Here is a 21,917-nt window from a genome sequence, read left to right on the forward strand (position 1 = left end):
AAAACTATTTCAAAATCATTTGGATATGTGAAAGAGCGTTCCAAAGTTATAACCACTTATAGTGACAGACCGTGTCATGAAGGTAAAAAAAAAGTGGCTTCGGCGTTAAGGGTTAACTTTAACACTTCTGTTATATTGTAACAGGGAAGAACTGCTGACTCTTGGTTGGTGATGAATGGGTTAAGTGAAGCTCGTCCTTGTCTTGCAGAGACCATGGCTGCCACTAGAGGGAGCATGGAGATTAGTTCTGGATGTCACTGGTTTTATGACCGCTTCCTTTTCCCCTCACCCCTCATAGGGAAATGTCCCGTTCACATTAAATCTTCTACATGAACCTTCCTGTATGAATTTCTCAAGCAGGGTGCAGTCTGTAGTCCCCCCCTAAATCCCTGGTTAACTCCATTTGCCTCCATTGGTGAAGGTTTGGAAGAGAGGCCTAGTAACTACAGGCCTCCCAGGAGCCACAGCCTGTAGTAGCTACTGTGAAGTGGAAGGAAGACTGAAGGCAGGCATGGCACAAGCACTGACACAGGAGGAGGAGCAGGTAATTTTGTGTGTATTTCATGTATTGGAGATATAGCAGAGCTTGACATGTGACTGTATAGTTTGCAGAGATCCTTCAGGAACTGTGTGACACATCCATTACATTGCCTCTATGTATAAGTGTATCTGCAGACACGTATTGACGTGGTTATACCATAACATTTTGTCATTTGCAACCGTGTTGTGTTATCCCTTTAGTTTGGCAGCGTGATGGAGATGCTTTAATGTGGAAGACGTCTTTATCCTACTAGTTAACCATAACCTTTAATAAATAATGCATTGCGTAGCTTTAAAATCCCTTCAAAACGCCTCCAATCCAGTGAGTCACTTGCTATGTATATTAATCCCTTGTGCTCGGATAACTGAGAATTTTAACATGTAGTCATTAGCTTTTTCCTATGGAGGTAGGGTATGGAAGAATTATTACCAGTATCAGTGCCAGCACTGACGTCTGTCTGGCAGACAGGAAGTCCTTGCATCATATTTCAGTATAATGCAAGCACTTACCTTTTGTTCAAGGTGTGCAGCTTGTGGGATCGCGGCCAGTTTCCATAGGCTGCACAAAATCATGTGCATTCGGCCTTGGCCAGTTTCGCATTGGTGAAACCGGCCTTACTCTGTAGAAAAACCTTTCATTATAAAGTCTACATATAAAGCACCGAGACGGGACATTCTTGTGCCCCAGGTAGATGAGAAGTATTGCGCATCCCAATTCCTTCAACTATGAAATCAATTACTAATGATAACGTTAGTGGTAGACAAGAGGTTAAAGAAAGTACAAATAGCAGTGCTACAGTGTAGTATTGTAAGGGCTGATTCACACTGCCATGGTTGGTCTGTGAATCATGGAGCATGCGGTGTACTGTCCAGGATGGGACTCAGAGCATCATGGTGATATAAGATGCACAGAGTCCCTTCTTCCTTGTGGAATTCTATGATGCAAGGAGTTCCATCATAGATGATAACAGATCAATCAATGCAGTGTGTGGGAGCCCTAAATCTGAGGTGTGAGCTGGGAGGACCGTATTATCACACTGTTTAATTTCATTGGGCGACACTAGCAACCAGCACCCTAGAAGCCCTAGTTACCACAGTACAGCACAAATGGCACCCCAGATACCAAGTACAGTGGAACCTTGGATAACAAGTAACTTGGTCTGCAAGCGTTTTGCAAGCCAAGCTTGTACTCTACAAAAATCGTAACTTGGTGTACAAGAAAAAATTCATAATACAGTACAGGCAGTCCCCGGGTTACGTACAAGATAGGTTCCATAGGTTTGTTCTTAAGTTGAATTTGTATGTAAGTCGAAATTGTATATTTTATAATTGTAGATCCAGACAAAATTTTGCTGTAATAGGCCAAGGATTATCAATAAAACTTCATTATAGACCCCTTACAGCTGATCATTGCAGCCTGGAACTATAGCAAAGCATCCAGAGAGCTTCACCAGAGGTCACAGTGGGAAGAGAGGTCTGTCTTTAACTAGGGGTCATCTGTAAGTAGGGTGTCCTTAAGTAGGAGACCGCCTGTACAAGCATTATGGGAGCCCTCTGTAGCCCAGTACTGTACCTACCTCTCTCACAAAATTGTATAATAGAGTATTGAAGAAATAAGAGGCTAGATGTTGTACCACATATGACTAAAATTTTTGGGGTGTGTAAGAAAATGTCTTAATTTCAATGATTTTTCTTTTATATATGTGTGATTTGGATTACAAGCACAAAGTTTGCACATATTCCAAGGTATTCGATCATTGTGGAACCAATCATCTGGAATTCAATGATTTCCTATGGGAAAACTTGCTTTAATGTGCAAGCGATTTGGATTAAAAGCATGTTCCTGGATCGAATTGTGCTTGTGATCCAAGGTGCATATCCAGAACAAACCAGAGCCCTTAGGAGACAAATTAGACCTAACAACTCTAGAGCACTGGAGCTCATTTACTAAGGGGCGTGCTGCACTCAGCAGACTGTGCGCCTTTTCAGGGATTACACGGCTTGGACAGGTATTTAACAGGTGGCTGTGCTGGGATTGTGTCGCACGCGATCAGATTTTGGCGCGGCTGCGCTGGCTTCCATGCGACACAAATTAGGGGACGATCCGACTGATTCGGACTGAGAGCGGGATTTAACTTTCAAATTGTGTCACAAGACAATGAACTTACATGCACCACTAAAAAGATGGTGAACTCTGTCAGACCAGAGCTGGGAAGCGACACACGTGCAGGATATTGGGCGCAAGATCTTAGTGAATCGCGGCACAGTGCATGATCGTCAGCGGACGGATAAGTAAATGAACACCAATATTGGCCACTGAAGTAAAAAAAAAATGTAAAACTATTCCATCTTATGACTGGGGCATTATAGCAGATGACTGCCCACCCCTGTCGTTTCTCCAGTAGATTAAATAAACATTGGAAGCTGCAATATTTGTAGTTCCATGTTCTGTAAAGGTCCTGATACAGTAGCAGTGGCTGCCTATATACATACATGCACAGCTCCTGCACAGAAGAGGTTGGAGCCAGGCAGATAGCCAGAAAATAAGGCACATGATATTAACACGTGACCAGTGTATATTGTATACAGTCATAAGACACATACAAAACATGCAATATTTACTGGAATGTGGCCTGCCCTGACAGCCACAAAGCTGAGGTAACATTACACACGCCATCACTGGTGTCCTGTAGATAATCTGCCGGATATTACAGGTAATTGTAATATTATGTGATACATATGGCCCGGTTGCAGAAGCGTTTCAGTAAGTATTGAGTTTGCAGAACTTTTTTGACTTTTTTGACCACTGCCGCCAGATGTATTAAAATGACTAAGCCACAATGATACATTTGATGGCCAGCAGAGGAACAAAGACAAACTTAGTGACCAAGCCCATTTGCGCCTTGATGACCAAGGCCTATTTTTCAAAACCAGCATGTGTCACTTTATCCGGTTATAACTTTAGAAGGCTTTAACTTACCCAAGTGTTTTTGAGTTTATTTTTCTGTTATATTTTGTATTTCAAAATAGTGTGAAATATTGGTTGATGTATGTAACATTTATTTAGGAAAAAGGGTGAATTTGGTAAACATTTTGAAAAATTTGCTATTTTCAAACCTCAAAATGTTCTGTTTTTCAAACTGATAGTCTTACTACCCAAATTCGCTACCAACTAACATTGACCATATCTCAGCTTTGTGTTGGTATCAGTTTAGAAGTGTCCTTTTGTTTTATTATGACGTTAGAAAGGTCACTAATCAAACAGCATTCTCTCACATTTTCAAGAAAATTTGAGAATCAATTATTTTAACTTCACCCCTCAAACTTTTCAAAACAGCAGGTAGGAAGCTTGTTAACCCTTTGTGTATTATACAGAACTTCTATTGAAGGTTTAATTTGGAATTCATTAATATTTATCATTAATATATTCATTTACCCACATTAACTGAATAAAAGGGCACCTCACATGTGGATGTAACCAGATGTCAGGGCACATGGTGGCGAGGAAGGGAAGGAGCCATTGAGCTTTTGTAGGGCAGAATAGTTTTCAGGTGCTATTACGTGTTTGTAGAGCCCCTGAGGCCACGTTCACATGTGGCATTTTGCTTGCGTTTTGAGACATAATCCAAAGACTCCACCTTCGATCGCACGTTGAGGTAAGGGTGTATTTACTTTGCGTTTAGTTAACGTGTTGGAAACACAATGTTAACAAAATATGTTATCACGAGTGGAGCCTTTCGATTGTCATCACATAGAATTTGTAAACTTTTTATCATCTGGTATAGGGGCATATTAACCCCTTGCCACTGATGGGCTTTTTCCATTTTACTTTCTGTGTATTGCTCCCCACTTTCAAAAATCAATAACTTTTTCAGTGTACAGAGCTGTATGAGGGCTTATTTTCTGCATTACAAATTGTACTTCCTAGTGTATTTTATATTCCATCCCTTGTACTGGGAAGTGGAAATACAATTCAAAATGCGGTAATATTGACAAGAAACCACATTTGCGGCATTTTCTTGTGAGCTCTATTTTTATGTCTTTCACTGTACATTCCAAATGGCCTCTCTAATATGTTCTTTGGTTTGGTACAATCACAGGGATACCAAATTTATATTGGTTTTATTAGGTGTATAGAATTTACCAAAAATTAAAAACTTATGTACCGCCCCAAAATTATTACATTTACCATATTCTGACTCCAATAACGTTTTCATTGCTACTATTTTGGGGACTGTGCGACCTTTACATCACTTTTTATTATGTTTTTTATGTGTTGCGAAACGGCAAAATAGTGTAGTTTTGGATATTTGAGTGCGTTTTTCCGTTTTTTCCAGGAAAAAAACCTTTTTGTATCATCCAAGATTGCACATTTAGATTATTTAATGTTTTCATATGTGTTAGGGGCTTTTAGGACATTTTTATGAATTTTCTTTTTTTCTTAAACTTTTTTTTATTTTCAGATTACTATGATATGAACTAGAGTTCATGTGATCACTAGTTCATACTAATGCACTGCAATAACCATGTATTGCAGTGTAACTGACAGGCAGCTACTCGCCTGGCCGAGCAGGCATGTGCCAATGGCAGACCCGGGAACCTACATTGTCTCCAGCTGCACGGCTGAGAAGACAGCACCCCGCAATCGTATCATCATAAGGCAGCTGGGGCACTGCTCCTCCCTGCATCGGGGTCCCGTGCAGAACTTGGGTTAGGCCGATGGAGAAACATGCATGGGTGGTCACTAAGGGGATTAAATATCCTGCCTGCCTAATAATAAATGCCCCCCACGTTTTACATTCTGTAGAAATCTGCACTTAGGTTTTCCAGAAGGAGCAAGAAAAACCATGCCTCTTTCCCTCTTTTAAGGCCCTTACCATCAATATGACGTTCATTAATCAATATGGAAAGAAGTTTAGCTGGCCCAGCGTAAGACCCAGCCCTTTAAGCGCAGATCCTTGCGCCAACAACGGAATAACAGCTTATAATTCCATATGATCCAACTACAGCCCTCTGGGATGATGATTCTTGATAAAAATTCTCAGCTTTTATTCAGTCATGTTTAAAATGGCAACATTGTTCCAGGATATATTCCAACCCGTTTTGGATGCAATACCGTCCTTATTCATGGGTATGAGTCCGAAAAGCATTGGAAATACACTGAAACAATGTTGCTGTTTTAAACATGATTGAATAAAAACTGAGCATTTTTAATCAAGAATTATCATCTGTAGCTGTATCGTATGGAAGTATATAACTTTCAGGAAGCCTAATAACATGATGTGGGATTAAAGCCAAACCAGTATATCTATTTTTGCACCACTATTCCTATGTGTGGGTTTGCTATAAAGTAACAACAGAAACTTTTTACTCTTCAAAATTTACCATCCTGTATATGTAATATTAGCATCTGGCATGTAATTGCGTCACATTTTACTGTATGTAAATATTGTTTTGTATGTCCCTTTTTATTATGGGTAAAAATTAATTTGTCCATGCCATGTCCATCTGTTGTCTGTCAATCATTAACTTTACCATCAAAATCAGGTATGATAAACCAGGGGCACTTACTCATAGATCCAAGCAATGTGACTGTGGTAATTGTCTTCTATTTGTTATGCATGGCCTCCTTCCTTATAATATCAACTTTTAAAATTATGCAAATGAGCCTCTTTGCTGAAGTTTCACAGTTACACTGTCTCCCCCACAGCTTCCTTAGCACTTCCCTCTGCCTATAATCTAGAGCAGAGAAAGTTCTAGCACACAGAGGTGTGGAGGGAGAGTTTCTTGCGCATTGTAACACCCTGTAAATCTACAGCACTCAAGGGTTCTGGTAACACCCCCACCATAATTTTAAAAGGCCATGGATAACAAATATAAGATTACCACAGTCACAGTGCCTGGATCCATGAGTAAGTGTCACTGGTTTATCTTGATGGATTTTGATGGTAGATTTCCTATATAACTTAGGCTACATTCACAAGATGTGTGCCCGCCATACCATAGTAGCGCTGCTAACCCCTGCCCCTCTCCATAGTGACATATAGCCACGGCGCCGTATTCGGGGATAGAGCATCTTTCCTCCTAAGCACAGTCGGCAACACGTCCATCAAAATGGCTGGACTTATTGCCCATTGGAAGGCATGGGAACGTATGCAACACGTTCTGCAACGGTACAGTACGTGTTGCATATGGCTGTTTTCACACCTTTTGTCTGAATCCACCCTAAGGCCCGTTCCACACTTGCGAGTGTAATGCGATGAACTCGCATCACACTCGCAACGCAAGCTGCCGGGAACGCACGGCCCGAACGCTGCACCGCGGGAGTAAACTCAGCATGTCCGTTCACTCCCGGTGTGCAGCGTTCGGGCCGTGCGTTCCCGGCAGCTTGCGTTGCGAGTGTGATGCGAGTTCATCGCATCACACTCGCAAGTGTGGAACAGGCCTAAGGCAGGACCGATTCTAGCATATTTGCTGCCTGAGGCAATTATTAAAACAATATTACTTTACATGTCTGGACAAAATATCTTTGCCCAAATCTTTTAATATCTTTTAAAACTGCAACTAAAGAACAATATTCCAGTTAGCAATATTTAGGTGCCTTTCTAGTTTTCTCAGATTTTTACTATTTATGCATTTATTTCCCAGCATTGTTTACTTTGTACTGTGTCTGGGATATTTTTACTTCCCCGTGCTTTTTTCCCAGGCCACTCATCGGTTCCTGCATGAGATGAATGCCTGGACTTCCTTTCACTCAGTGCCCCCGCTCTCATGGGATGTTGCTGTGAAGTTTTTAATGGCAAGAAAATTTGATGTCGTCAGAGCAATCGAACTGTTCCACTCATACAGGGTAAGAGTTGAATCAGGCAGAAACGTTAATATTTCTATCTTTTCGGGCACCTTAGTATTTTTATTCCATGTATATTTTGGAAGCAATTATTACAGCATTAAATTTCATTTGCCAAATTTAGTGTGTGTTTATAAACTATACATAGAAAGTCATCTGGCTCACCTGTATCCCCTGTGTGAATAGAGTGGTAGTGGGCAGGTTTGGCAACTTTTCACTTCTATTGGACTGATGCAAGGTTATAAGAGTGGTGCCTACGCATGCGCAAAAAAAAAGCAGGGAATGTGTTTAATAAACTATAGTTATGAGGTAAATGCCTTACCACCCTACCAGTCTTGTGGAATTGTCCAGCAGCCATATCTACACCTTCTTTATCTGTTTGGATGACAACTACTCTAAGTTAATGGTGTTTTTAAAGGGAACCCATTTTTCACAAATACAGGTAGTGGCAGATTCCCATAGAACCCTAGTAACCAAGTGACACCTTTCTTTTAGCTAAAAATTCCCCTGAGATTCCCATATATTCAACTTTATAGTTTTACCTGGTATCTAAGCATGGCTACAGCGAGTTGAGGTGGGCGTGGTCTCCTTGGGCTGAATCCAACAGCTCCTCTCCATCCTATCTCTTGTGTGCCGCTGTAATGTCATGTGACCAGGGTGACATTATCGCAGGTCCTTTAGCATTAGAAAACTGTACACCAAGCATATATCTCATGAAATCACAGCATATTGTATCACAGCTGCGTGAATAATTAACATTGCAGACATCGCGCCCGGTGCTCTGTAGCTGCTTTTTAGAACTAATTTTTTACAGCGATACCGGGGAAGACCATCTCCGGTATTCTGGAAAATGTAGCGATAGGTAAGTGTGTAGTTTAGTTTTACAAACAAATAGTGTTAGATTTCCATTTAAATGTTTTTTTTTCTATACAAATTGCCAAAATGGGAAAAATTAGGATTGTTTTGTAATTTTTCCCATTAAAGGTTTTAAATAAGTAGTAAAATTGAATAAAGTATTAACAAAATATGTTAAAAATATGTACAGGGTCAATCCATCACCCTCCCCCAGGTACAGCTGCAGTTGCAGGGTGTGCATGTACTTACCGGAAGTTCTGCAGCTCCTTTCTGCCTTCGGCTGTCAAACTGGTGGGGGGAGGGGCTCACTTCAAAAGTCTATGGGGCAGATTTATCAAGTGTCTGAAAGTCAGAAAATTTCTAGTTGCTCATGGCAACAAATCACAGCTCGGCTTTCATTTTACCACTGCTCATGAATATTTTAAAGGAGAGCTGTGATTGGTTGCCATGGGCAACTAGAAATATTCTGACTTTCAGACACTTGATAAATCTGCCCCTATGTCTTATAAACGGTGGCACATTGAAACACAGTTTTGGTAAAAATATCCAAAAGTGAACAATATAATAATAATAAACGGTTTAAGTGTCACTGTTCAGAATATATAGCCATTTCAATAAGCCACTACCATGATGTCTATAGATGTGTTCGCTGCATGGCGTATGTGCAAAATAGGACGTATATATAGCCGTACGACAGTCGTTAAGGTGTTAAGAGGCAGTAGAACAGCGACCCCAATGAATTGTATATGTTGGCAAAAGTTATACAGCATATAAAAATCTATATAAACCAATATATATATATATATATATATATATATATATATATATATATATATATATACAACGCAAAATAGAATAAAACAAAGGTAAAAGAAACAATGCTAAAGAAATGTACAAAGTATTTGAATAATTATATTAAATATTCGAATCAGAACCTATTACCACTAGGTGGTTGGTGATACAATGTATGGTTTTTAACTCTGCCAGGAAACGCGACAGAGAGAAGGGATCGTCAGACTAAACCCTCTTCAGGAACCTTTGCTGTCTGAGTTGCTGAGTGGAAAGTTTACTGTGCTGGTGAGACTTATGTTTACTATTGTGTATTCAGGCTTTGTTGTTTATGTTAACATAAAAATATGTATCTTCTGCCCACTCCATTTTCTATTAATAGAGTGTACGGGCCCCTACTGGTGCATCCATTGCCATTTTTACTGCCAAACTTCACCACCCAGCAAGAAAGAACAGTAGAGAGGTGCAGCACACAGTACTCCAGGCTCTCTTCTATCTGTTGGACCGTACAGTGGAGAGGTGAGAGAAGCAGCAATAAGTACAGCAGATATAACTTTGCATTTATATCTGGTAACATTTATTACCAGGATTCAACACAATTCTGTTGCAGATTGGACCAGTTTTCATACATCTGGGCCAATGTGTTTGATACAGTCACTTCTTCTGTTGGTGTGCTTTTGTATATGCACATTTGTATTCAAACTTTGGGGAAGCTACAGTATTTTCTCCTGTGTATTTTACCCAGTAGTGGATTATAATATGTGGTTAGGGCAGGAAGTCGGGGCCCATGGCCACACAAACCACCCACCAAATGTTATACCGAGAAGGACCTTCACCCATCAAATCCTTGAATGTCTGTTCCTGCTCTCAATACACATGTTCACAAGAGACATTTTAGGACTTTTAAAGGTCCTCCAAAAGTCCTGAAACCGCAGATTGAAAGCAGGCAGAAAGGTCACGTCTCCCTTTCCCCAAGAAACTTGAATCTTGTGCCATATGTAGGAAGTGGTTCCAGACTTGTAGGGGCTATAATCTGCTGCTGATGTTTATTAACGTATAAAGGCAATTTTAAGCTGACCCGAGTAACAAGCCGAGACCCCTCATTTTAACACAAAAAAAATGGAAAAAAATTATTGATTTGAGTATAAGCCTAGGGTGGGAAATGCATTGGTCACAACCCTCCCATTATATAGCCTGCCTTCTACCAGCCCCCTCCCCAGTAAATAGCCTGCCGCTCCCCCCCCCCAAGTATATAGCCTGCCAGCTGCCCCCCCAGTATATAGCCTGCGATCCCCTGGTAGTATAAGGCCTGCAGCCCCTGCCCCCAGTATAATGCCTGTAGAAAAAAGAAAAGTGTACTCGCCTTCTGAGGCCTCCCCACCCACCAGGTCTTCTTCTATGCATCGTGGCTCTGGCATCGGCTCCGTGTCCCCGTGCAGTCGGTCGCAGGTATCATGATGTCAGCTACTCACTGATATCATACTGTGTGTCGATGCCAACGTCACGATGCCTGCGACGGACCGCGCGGGGACATGGAGCCAATGCCAGAGCCGCGATGGATAGAAGAGGATCTGGCAAGGGGCGTTGGAAGGTGAGTACACCTTTTTTTTTTCTTGACTCAAGTATAAGCCGAGTTAGGGTTTTTCAGCACATTTTTTGTGTTGAAAAACCCGGCTTATATTTGAATATATATGGCATAGAATAAAGATATGTGATGAATTCTCTATAAATTTTGCATGTCTTTCTTTCATTGTTTTTAATTCATATATTAATTTAGTTATGTGTTTCGATAACCCATTACATTGAATATGAGGTCATGTGATTGGCCATTTTGGTTTCAGAGGGAAAATTGGTTAAATGGTCAGGATCTGTGATGAATAGACATGAGGATGAAACATTAAAAGACCAGAGGGGGCCAGAGCTTGTAAGAAAACAACACATATTTACCCAGCTTTGGAACAAGGACCCCTTGATGCTCTGATATTTTCTGCTTTGGGCACTCTGCACACTTGGAAGTTCTACAGGATCAAAGGACTTGCTTCATCCAATGACTTCCCTCCCTGGACACTGGGATAACAGAGGAAGAGAATTCCCATGGAAAACGGATGTGACGTTCCATGTCCGAGGAGGCTAGTTATTGCATGAAGTGTGTCCCGTGATCTCTTGTAAATTACATGAAAATTCATAGTATGAAATATAGTAGTATATATTATCTGTGAAATTATCTTTGTAAATATATACTAAAAATCCTCTCTTTAAAAATGTTATACACATTACTTGTTTATTTAATAACGTAATTGTTTGCATGTTTTCTTCTAGGTTTAATACAATAACAACCCAATGACTGTATCCACTGTGTCATAGAGATATCACTAACTGATCTGTGTCTTAAGCATAAAATGTATATTTAATAATATGTCTTTAGTCATTACAAAGTTAGATAATGGAGTATATGTCACTGCCAAACTGAAGGAAACACTAATATAGAAAACTAAATATATAGCTAACCATCCCACAATGTGAGTTACGTTAAAATACATTTTCTATAGATATATTTTTAGTTTTTCTACATTATTAGTATTACTGATTAGTTACTAAACACAAAAGGTCTTCTAGGACAGATGTTTTGGCCACTTTACTTCTAGTCCCTGTAGATAGTACTGAGCCTCATGCACAGCATTTTCTACTTGATGGTGTGTTGTTAATTGCTAAGAAAGTTCCACATGTCTTGGTGTTTTCTTCATTTTGATAGTTACTTAAGGGTATTAGAGTGTCTTGTCATTGGTACTTGCATCTTGGGGATATAAGTGATTAGTGTTACCATATGCCAGAGCTACATGTCTGTTCAGTTCTAGACTAGCATAGTGCACTCTCGCTGCAGTGTCGACACACAAAGAAATGGCCTGGTGTTTATCTATGATATGGGGGGCAGTCAGTACAGCAACTTTGAGCTGGAATTAAGCAAGAAGATCTTGAGCCTGCTAAGGGTGAGTGTATTCTCCATTCATCCATTTGACCATTATTACTATTCCAAGTTAGGATATCCACTACTCTTTTGTTTATACAACAACATTGTTTTTGCCAGTTTTGGTTTCTGGTGCATCTCAACTATCTGTAGAGGTGAGAAAGTTTTCTACAGGTCATGTTGTCTGTGGTTATCCCATAATTTCTAACACGTCAACCCCATCTTTTGTTGCTGGTTGCACATCCTAAACATATAGACAGTAATCTCAAATCTACCTACAAAAGCCTAGTTAACTTGATATAAGCCTAGATCACTTCCCCTACACCAGTACATACAAAAACTTATGTCATATCATTTGGATGTGAACAATATCTGTGTCTTCATGTTAGGGGGCATTTCCTGCTCGTCTAAAGAAAGTCCTGATTGTTTCTCCTCCAGTCTGGTTCAGAGTTCCATATTCTATTATCAGTCTGCTACTCAAAGAGAAATTAAGGGAAAGGGTAAGTATTGCTCTCTGTATTTCTACTACATTGGGAAAAGTTTCTACATGTTTTAATAGAAAAGGTGACCATACACTTTAATGGGGAGTTATCCAGGTTTGGACTGGTGTCCAAGCCTTGAAAAAGTCACAATTCCAGCCGTATGGTGCATTTCCACCCCCTTACACCACCCCCATGCCATGCGGGCTGTGCTGTGTATATGGGCCATTCTAAGCCACACAGGGGATCTTGGTATATCTGGTGTTCCCTTGGGGGCAGAGCCAGGACTGGAAACTCTTGGTATATCCACTTAAGAGCATGGTGAACGTCAAGTTCTGGTGTACAATGCATCAGCACTTGATAAATGCCCCCATTCTGTTAGTGGATGAGTGACGGATGATCGGGAGAACAATAATAACTGCAACCTTATACATTTTAGCCACGCTTATACATTCTAGTTTTTATAATTCTATCCTTTTAGGTCCACATGGTAAGCATGAATGAGCTTTTGGAGCACTTGCCTCCACAGTGTCTTCCTGAGTCTCTAGGTGGCTTACTTCCATGGGATCCTGGTTCATGGAATTGTCTTCTCCTTCCTGCTCGTGCTGGAAAACCAGATCCTCTAGATGATGTGGTGCTAGTGCTGGCAGAAGGTCAAAGAGGGAGTGTACATAAGCCAGGAGCTGGAAGCATGACATTGTCTGAGCTGAAGGAGCATACCAACTCTTTGGGAAGACGTGGAATTTATGAAGAATATGAAATGATCCGCAATGAAAAACCAGAGGGGACTTTCTCAGCTGCAATGTGAGTGTAAATAGTTTGTTGTACAAATATTTAGGAAGAAAACCAAAGAGAATATGTGTAAGATGTGGACCTTCTGGCAGGTCCACATGAAAGAAAACTTTGATTGTTACGTGAGAATAAATGTTATGGTTGACTATAAAACCAAAGGACAATAGTACACATATCAGACTTATCAATAAAGAAAATGTATCATCTGTGTAATCTCTGGTAATTGTTTTCTTAACACAAGCCTTTTAGTAACACTTTATATCAAGCACCTCACAGGTGTAAAGTGTCTGTGACATTACACAAATCATCCCCAAATGTAATGTTTTCCCCTTGTCCACTTTTATAACGTATAGGGCTGTTGTGAACCGTGATCGGAATCGTTATGGAGATGTGCCATGTCTAGACCAAACAAGAGTCAAGTTAAAACGTGTCAACTGGAATGATGTAAATATCTTATTTTATTGAAAAGCAAGCTTGTGAGTTTAAATGTGTCCTCTTTTCCCATAATACTTATTGGTAAATGGCCAGTAAGAATGTGTGTGGTGTTTTTTCTTTGAAGGTGATATATTCCTATATAGATATGCATATGACGGTACATAGGACTTTCCTCTGGAGGTGTACATTAGCACCATGTACCAAAGACAATCATATTAAGCAACATAATCATGAACTAAAAGTTAGACTATTTGAACTAAATCGCAATACAATAACATATTTTTGTGTTCTATTCTCATCTTTGTCCTTTAGCGCTCGGACTATATAAATGCCAGTTTTATGGATGGATACTTACAGAAGAATATGTATATAGGCACACAAGGTAATGAATAACATCTGTTGCATAATGCTAGTTATAGAAAATAGTTAGCTATAATGTGTGATATTGGTAATAACATATGATTATACCTCTGATCCCAAAATCATCTTTATCTCGATGTGACAATAATGTCCATTGACATAAAATACTTCCTAGAGAATCTAATCTGAGCTCTGGCGAATGCAGAGCAGCACTAAGAACAACACCCATGTAATATCTCCTTGTTGGTTGTTCTATAATAAGATACAGGGTAATTGTTGGGAAATAATGTATGTAGTAACCTTTGTACATTGGTTTAATTAGTGTGGTGGTTATGATATGTGGTGATAACATAGATGTTGGGGTTGGAATCCATGCTTTAAAGGGAACCTGTCACCAGGGACCTAATTTTCACTAAAGACAGGTTGCAGGATCCCATTACGGCTGCATTGCAAATATGTCTTGCTGCTTCCTTTTAAGCATTTACATTACGATAGAATTGTGTTTTAACTTGCCTTGCACCCTGACAAAATCCTCTGTGTAGTCCTAGGGGTTGGGCTTTGGTTTGGATGCATTTCAAAAAACAACATGTAACTTGCTGCATGACTGCTCAGCTCTCAGCCCCTACTTTTACTACAGGAGCACAGAGATGGATACTAAACAGAGGATTTTGTCAGGGTGCAAAATAAGTTAAAACACACAATTATATTGTAATGTAAATACTTAGAGAAAGCAGAAAGCCATATTTGCAATACAGCTTTAATATGCTCCTGCAATCTGTCTTTAGTGAAAGTGAAGTCCCTGGTGACAGGTTTGCTTTAAGATTTTGTCAGAAGGGTTTCTACTTTGTGTCTGGTCTAGAGAATAAGTAATATTATAGAAGTGTATATTTTTCTCCAGGACCTATGGAAAACACATTCCAGGATTTTTGGCAAATGGTTTGGGAGCAGAATGTTTTGGTTATTGTCATGACAACACGGTGAGTTCATTGAGATGATATTTGGGCACATTTTGCATGTTTTTGTTAATTTCATTTTTATTATTGTCCTTTTACTGAACAGAGTTGAGGAAGGAGGACATCGCAAATGTGGTCAGTATTGGCCTCTTTCCCCAGAATCTGCCGTTTTATATGGTGGAGTGACTGTCGCAAACAAAGCTGCTGAGAATCACCAACATTACAGAAAGACTAGTTTGGAGATCAGCACTCGCCAGGTTTGCATTTTCGTTTGCTTTGTGGGGCCAGCCATGGTTACAAATATGATGTCTTATATTATACACGTGACCTATTACAATGAAAAAACTTTATTCAGTATTTTATATTGGTAATCTACTGATTGACATGGTAATAACTACATTTCCTTTTTTATTATTCTGTATAAAGAATTAATTCCAGAGTGCCTTACATTGAAAAAGAGTTCATATACATAGCATCAAAATAATGTTTCCTTTTTATTTTCTCTTTGTGGATTTGAAACCTTTAACTGAACGATAACATACAATGATTAAGTCTTCATTATTCCTTACGTTTTCCTTTTTGTGACTTGTATATTGCTCGTTTTAGGGTCGGGAGAGGAGGCAGATCAGTCATTTGCAGTTCCTGAGTTGGCCAGACTTTGGGGTTCCCACCTCTGCTGCTGCTCTTATCAGTTTTAGAGATGCTGTGAAAAAGGAACAGAGAAGATTGGTGAATGATCTGGGAAACCAATGGAAAGGTCCTGCAGGCGGTCCCCCAATTGTGGTACATTGCAGTGCAGGAATTGGAAGGACAGGTACTGGGACCCATATGGGAAGGAAACACAAGGATAGTATGTGGAGTATGGGTAAAACAATAAAAAATGTGCTTAGCTTCTGTCATTTCATAGAAAACATAGACTCATGTAAGAGTGGTCCTTGAAAATGCACTGAATGATATGATATAGTTGTCTCCAAGTGTGCAATATAAATAAAGGTTTTAGGGCAGTCTTCTAAGGAAACCATGAAATGTATTAAAAAAATTACCATCAAAATCAAGTACTCATATGTTCAGGCACTGTGACTATGGTAATCTTATATTTGTTACCCATTGTACTGTTCCTTCTAAAATCAACTTTTAAAATTATTCTAATGAGTCTGAAGGGCTTTGGATTCACAGGCTGTTACAGTGAGAATAACATGTTTCACCTTACCTTCTTGCTCCTCCCTCTGCCTTTGCAATTCAGCAGCAGCAGGAAGAGCTAAGGGATGGAAGACCTGCTCTGCTTTTTGTTACGGCCTGTGTAGCTACAGCACTCAGAGGCTTTGTAAAGACCCAGAAGATTCAACAATAACTATAAAAATTGATCGTATTGACTCAATGAATAAAACATATTGGCCCATAAAGTCGAACTTTCCACGTTCTTTCATGTGCATACTGCTTCCACATGTATTTAAGAAGTGTCCGAGACACATTTGTGGCGCATGCGACACAATTGTGGGGCACCTGAGCACTGTGCTCGGCAGTCTCTAGATCTCCCATAGTATTAAACAGAGGGGCAGGACATTCAATTAGTGAGAACGGGACCCCAGTTCTCATGAAAATGTGGCAATCCCTTCTCATGATTGCGTGGTTCCCACTGATCAGATTGTTATCCCCTATCTGAGAGGCCCAGTTTACACTTGCCTTTGGGCTTTTTGTTACATTCTCCGTTTTAAGAGAGCGTAATTGAAAGTAAAAACATAAGGTTCACCTTTCCTTCTCCATAGACTGCCGGTCTATATCAGTGATTTATTATTAATGGACAGTGAAACAGAACCTGATGAATGTTTGTGCTTGAACTTAGTTTAATAAAGTAAGGATCGGAGTTACATTTTTTTGGGTGCAAGATGTGGATTTCTATGAAGGCTCCATCACGCTGTGGACTCTCCTGTGGTACTGACTGCAGTGAGTCTAAATGATGAAAATCAGTATTGTACAAATATACTCTAAAGCCCTAGCACAAGACAGATGTTAATATAATATCAATCACCCGAAAACTAACCTTATGTTTAATATGATTTCCTTACAGGTACTTTCTGTACATTGGATATCTGCTTGTCCCAAATAGAAGATGTGGGGGCCTTGAACATTCAGCAGACGGTGAGAAGAATGCGGAAGCAGAGAGCATTGAGTATACAGACTCCAGAGCAGTACTACTTCTGTCACATGGCTATACTAGAACATTTTGGAAGCTGACACAAATGTCATAGCCACCAGTGCGACGTTCAGTGTCAAAGAATCAAGGACCAACATTAGGGGCTAAAGGCCTTAATTTTGTATGGGTGCTGCAAAGGCAGAATATGAATTCCTGTTAATGGCTCCTAAGTAAAGCAATAATATATGCTATTTGTAACTAGGAATCATACAGTATAATATTCCAGCACATTAACATGTATCTTATGTACTATACAATTACCTGATTAATGTCATTACAAAATAGTTAAACTATAATTAATCCATACATGTACATTAGCGTATCAAAACGTATGCATGTGGAAAGATGCTGCACACCAACACCTTACTACTATCATTCTGGTTATCATGTGGAAGGGAACTACCTGTAGTACATGCAAACATTAAGGATACTGTAGAACAGTGATGGCGAACCTTTTAGAGGCCGAGTGCCCACTCTGTAACCCAAAACCCTGCTTATTTATCGCGAGGTGCCAACCAAAAATTAAAGCAGTAACTTATTTCTCCCTTTTCAATATCTTTCAATCATATTGGCCTCCTGAGGACAGCAACACAGTAGAAAGATGGAAAATTTTCATAATTTTAGCTTCTTTCCAGTTTCCCTCTGTTCACAGATAATTCGGCCGTGTCTAATTCTCCCTCTTCCTTCAGTCCCAAGTAGCGAAGTAAGTATCAAAATATGACTGAAAGCAGCATCTTTTAAGTTGCTTGGAACTGCAGGAAGATTCTTGAGTCTTGTCTAGTGTGGTGGGGTGATGGCCCGGGTGCCCACAAAAAGGGCTTTGAGTGCCGCCTCTGGCACCAGTGCCATAGGTTCGCCACCACTGCTGTAGAACCTTAACTCAGGATAAACTACACATGAGAATCCGGCTTTTTCTCATTTCCTGAATTTTTGTAGTATCCCAGATCCACATATCTTTGAAACTTCTCACAGTGTGTGAATTTTCTTGGCTGCAAAATTATCACACGAAAAAAACGGAAAGACTTTTACTTTTCTATTGCAGTCCAATGAAATCATTCAAATAGACAAGACTATGAACTGTGAAATAAGGACTAATGTAACGTCATAAGGGAGATGGAGGCAGAACTTTTTTTTAAAATGTGATAAAAGTGATTTCTGGAAAATGTCCTCTAATGTTCTGTTGTCAGTCTAAGGTGAACAGAAAAGTAGAGTTGTATATGTATATAATTGTATAGACCTTTAATCTTGTGAATGATTCTATACACGTGAATGTATATGAAAAATATGTGACTTTTTCTTAAGTGTAAATGGATGAAGATGGGACTCAATAGAAGCTAGAATATGATAGACATTAAAACAGAATGAATAGTCTTGAAAACCTTGCCTGGACCAGTATAAATGTACAATATTAGTGGCTGGTGCTGGATCAGAATTCTGGTGTATCTAGTCAAAGTTTAGACCACCTAGTTGGACCTTGGTTGGTTTACTTTGCACCAGATTTAAGAGCACATTGTAGCAGCTTAAGTCGTACCTCTTTTTAGTAATCCGTCCCCACTTTCCATGAAGCCCTGTCAGTTGCAATGTAAGAAATGTGGTGCACAGCATATACTTAATTTGTCATGCAGAAAATAAGACAATATTCTAGTGCTTTTAGCTTGGTAAATCCCCACAAAAACGTTCCTTACTCAAGGAAATATGTTCTTAAAGTAATATTATTCTATTTTTTTTTTTAACATTTTTCATGATTTATAGTGGAGGTTACGTGCCATTTTTTTGTGTATACTTACTCCTATTCCCAATGAAATTACAATTATGGAGCAACAATAAACACATATATTCTTGATATGGTCACAGATTTTGCAGTGCAGGGCCAGTGCTAAAAATGATGTGTCCAGTTTATTCATAAAAAGTGAAAAAAAAAAACATGGCTGATTGACGTCCTTTTTTATATATACTGAAATGAAGAGAAAGAGATCAGTCAGTGGGGGGTGGGCTTCATATGAATGCATCAGAGGTGAACTGCAAGGCATTCATTGATGCACAACTTTGTGAAGGTAAACTTTAAGGTAGGACTTGTGCTTTGCTGCTTGATTTGGGCGCCCCCTTTTGCTACCTGATCCTTCATGTAAATAGAGCTTAAAGCACAAATCAATAACTCTAGGAGCGCAAAACAACATTCCCTACTATTTTGATTACCTATATTGAGCAGGTTTTTTTTATATCCTCCTCAGTGTAGCTTATTCCTGAAGCAGCCTCTCCTGGCTGTGCTGATGAGCCCTTTTAAACCATCTTGTAAACTATTCTACAGACCCTCCACCACCTTCTGCCCTCCTAACACTTTCTGCACAACAGAGAAGTTATTAACCCTTAGTGCTAACACAACAGAGGCTATAAACGGCTTGTAACTATTTCACTGCTAGTTTCTACTATTTATTACATTTTACATGCTCCTCCATGTGATGGAAGCTGCCAGACTAGTCACTATATCAGTCTCTATGTATACTATGCAGTGTTCAGTTGATTTACTTGTAGGAATCAAACTGGATTTAATACTAAATGCCTTAATGAGGAAATACAAGGCATCATGGGAACTTTGGGCCTTCTTAATTTGACTCCGCTTTAGGGAAGATACAGGAAGAGGTTAGTATCCGTCCACTTCACTGCTGCTGAAGATTTTTTGACAAGAAGCTTCAGAACAGAAAATGCCCGGAACACAATATGGGAATTGTTTTGTTTGCGCTACTGCACACAAACCAGTAAGAGTTTGTTCACAGTTAAGTCCTAGTGGTACTCTCCAACCATCTGTTGGAGGATTCTGCGATTGATAAAGAAACTGACCGCACAAGGATACATCAGTCAGTTTTTTTGTTTTTTTTTTTGTTTTTTTTTCAGGCACCCATTGACTTAAATGGGTGTTTTTCTCGCAGATCTTGGAAAAGAGTAGGAACCAATACCGCCTTTGTCTCTGATCGGATCACATCACAGAAACATTTAGTGAAAAAAAGGACGTATGAAAACTAGAATAGTCTGAGTTTAGACCAAGTGCAACCTGATGACAAATCACACGAGAAAAACGCTTGTGGGCAAGAGAACTAAGATTGCTAGTATCCACAGTTACTTGCTCCTCAGCAATACTTTCTACATCTTGAACCACGCTGCCTCAGCCTTATGCCTTGCACAGAACTAGGGTTAATATTGGTTATTAAAAGGCTTTTGCAGAAGACCTGGGTGTTAGACCCCTACTGATCTGATCTTAATGTCCTATTCGATGGCTAGTTCATCAGTAGAGTTAATCTAGAAAACCCCCTGTCCCTACATAAAATCATTTCCAGCACACTATACCTGGGAAGGCATACAGAAGAACAAGGGAGAGGAGACTGAATGAGATGATCTGATAAAGGATCAATAATTATGTATCTCATACAGAAGAGCAAGCCCCACCTGTTAGTCAGACTGGGGGGGTCACATGGCACTACTGCCTATATTGAAAGGCTTTAGAATGTATAAAAAAAAGAATAAAAGTCATACTGCCAGTATATAAATATTCCAAGAAAGTTCCGCTTTATATGGGAGATTCCTCTTATGCTGGCTCTCCAAACACCGAAGTATGATAAAACTCCACCCCCGGCTGCACGGTGGATACATCATGAGGTTTAGACCTCAAGATATATCTGACGACCGTGCTGTGCTGGGGTACAAAACTACACCAGGACCGAACCGGTGTTGTTTTGCGTAAAAGCATGTGAACATTCAGCATTGAATATTCTCAGGCTTTTAGAAAGTGTGATTATTTCAGTTTTCTGCCGTAGAAGCACTGATAAATGCCCCCATATGTCTCAGAATTTTTTTTATTTTTGAGTGCTACTTTGTGTGATTAATCATTCTGATCCTTGTTTTTATCATTCCACAACAAACTTTGATTACCCATATAATGCACATCCTCCTTATTTTACTTATGACAGAAAAAAAACACCAAAAGGAGTCTTTCTCAACGTGTCACTTTTACCAGTAGTTATGATTTTGTATTTTTTTTATGCTTTGTAAAAATGAAAAATGACAAGTCATTCTGCTGGATTATGGGGTGTATAGTATTACTGAATATTTAGTACATAGCATCAGTATATTAAATTACCTGTGAATTGTGTGGGCTACTCAAATTTATACCACAGTTTGTAAGAATTGACTGAATGGCTAGATTTTGTCTTCTTCTTTATAAACATTGTAGTTGTCTCTTTTCCAAAAATTTAGATATTTGATATCTTCATTCAATCAATTTTCCAGTTGCTTAATATAAAGTTCTTTGAGATATGTCATATAATAAAAGTGTATCTTGCCAATGTATTGCAATATGTTTTATTAGGATATTACTACATGGGGGGGGGTCTTTTCACTGATCAGCATTTTCAGCGCGTGGGGAAAAAAACAGTGGAAGCAGAAAAACAAAGTATTTGATGCACCTGACCAAGACACACAAGAGACCAGCTCCCACCAGTATACCAAACCAGTGGAGCCTGTCAAGAATATAGTCTAGCATATTTTAACTCTAGCTTTAGTGTCTTATTTCAATAGATGGGAAACCGAGAAACTTTCTGCCGCACCAAACTGTGGAGCCCCTGCTAGTGGTTCCACTCCAAGCAACTCCAAGTATCAGCTTGTGTTTGATTTTCCAAGAACTACAGATGGTGATTGGGGACACTCTGTGCTCCTT

At 39.5% G+C, this 21,917-nt stretch overlaps 1 protein-coding gene across 1 annotated transcript; it reads left to right on the forward strand.

Annotated features, from left to right (window-relative positions):
* Positions 1-217: 217 nt before the first annotated feature.
* PTPN9 (protein tyrosine phosphatase non-receptor type 9) lies at positions 218-21,550 on the forward strand. Its single transcript, XM_072147872.1, has 13 exons — positions 218-544; positions 7,247-7,390; positions 9,230-9,319; positions 9,414-9,550; positions 11,913-12,018; positions 12,386-12,496; positions 12,957-13,279; positions 13,621-13,711; positions 14,015-14,084; positions 14,961-15,039; positions 15,122-15,272; positions 15,622-15,829; positions 17,084-21,550. The coding sequence occupies exons 1-13, from the start codon at positions 512-514 to the stop codon at positions 17,248-17,250; spliced, it is 1,710 nt and encodes a 569-aa protein (XP_072003973.1). The 5' UTR covers positions 218-511; the 3' UTR covers positions 17,251-21,550.
* The last annotated feature ends 367 nt before the right edge of the window (positions 21,551-21,917 follow it).

Source organism: Engystomops pustulosus, chromosome 4, assembly GCF_040894005.1.
Source record: "Engystomops pustulosus chromosome 4, aEngPut4.maternal, whole genome shotgun sequence".
NCBI lineage: Eukaryota > Metazoa > Chordata > Amphibia > Anura > Leptodactylidae > Engystomops > Engystomops pustulosus.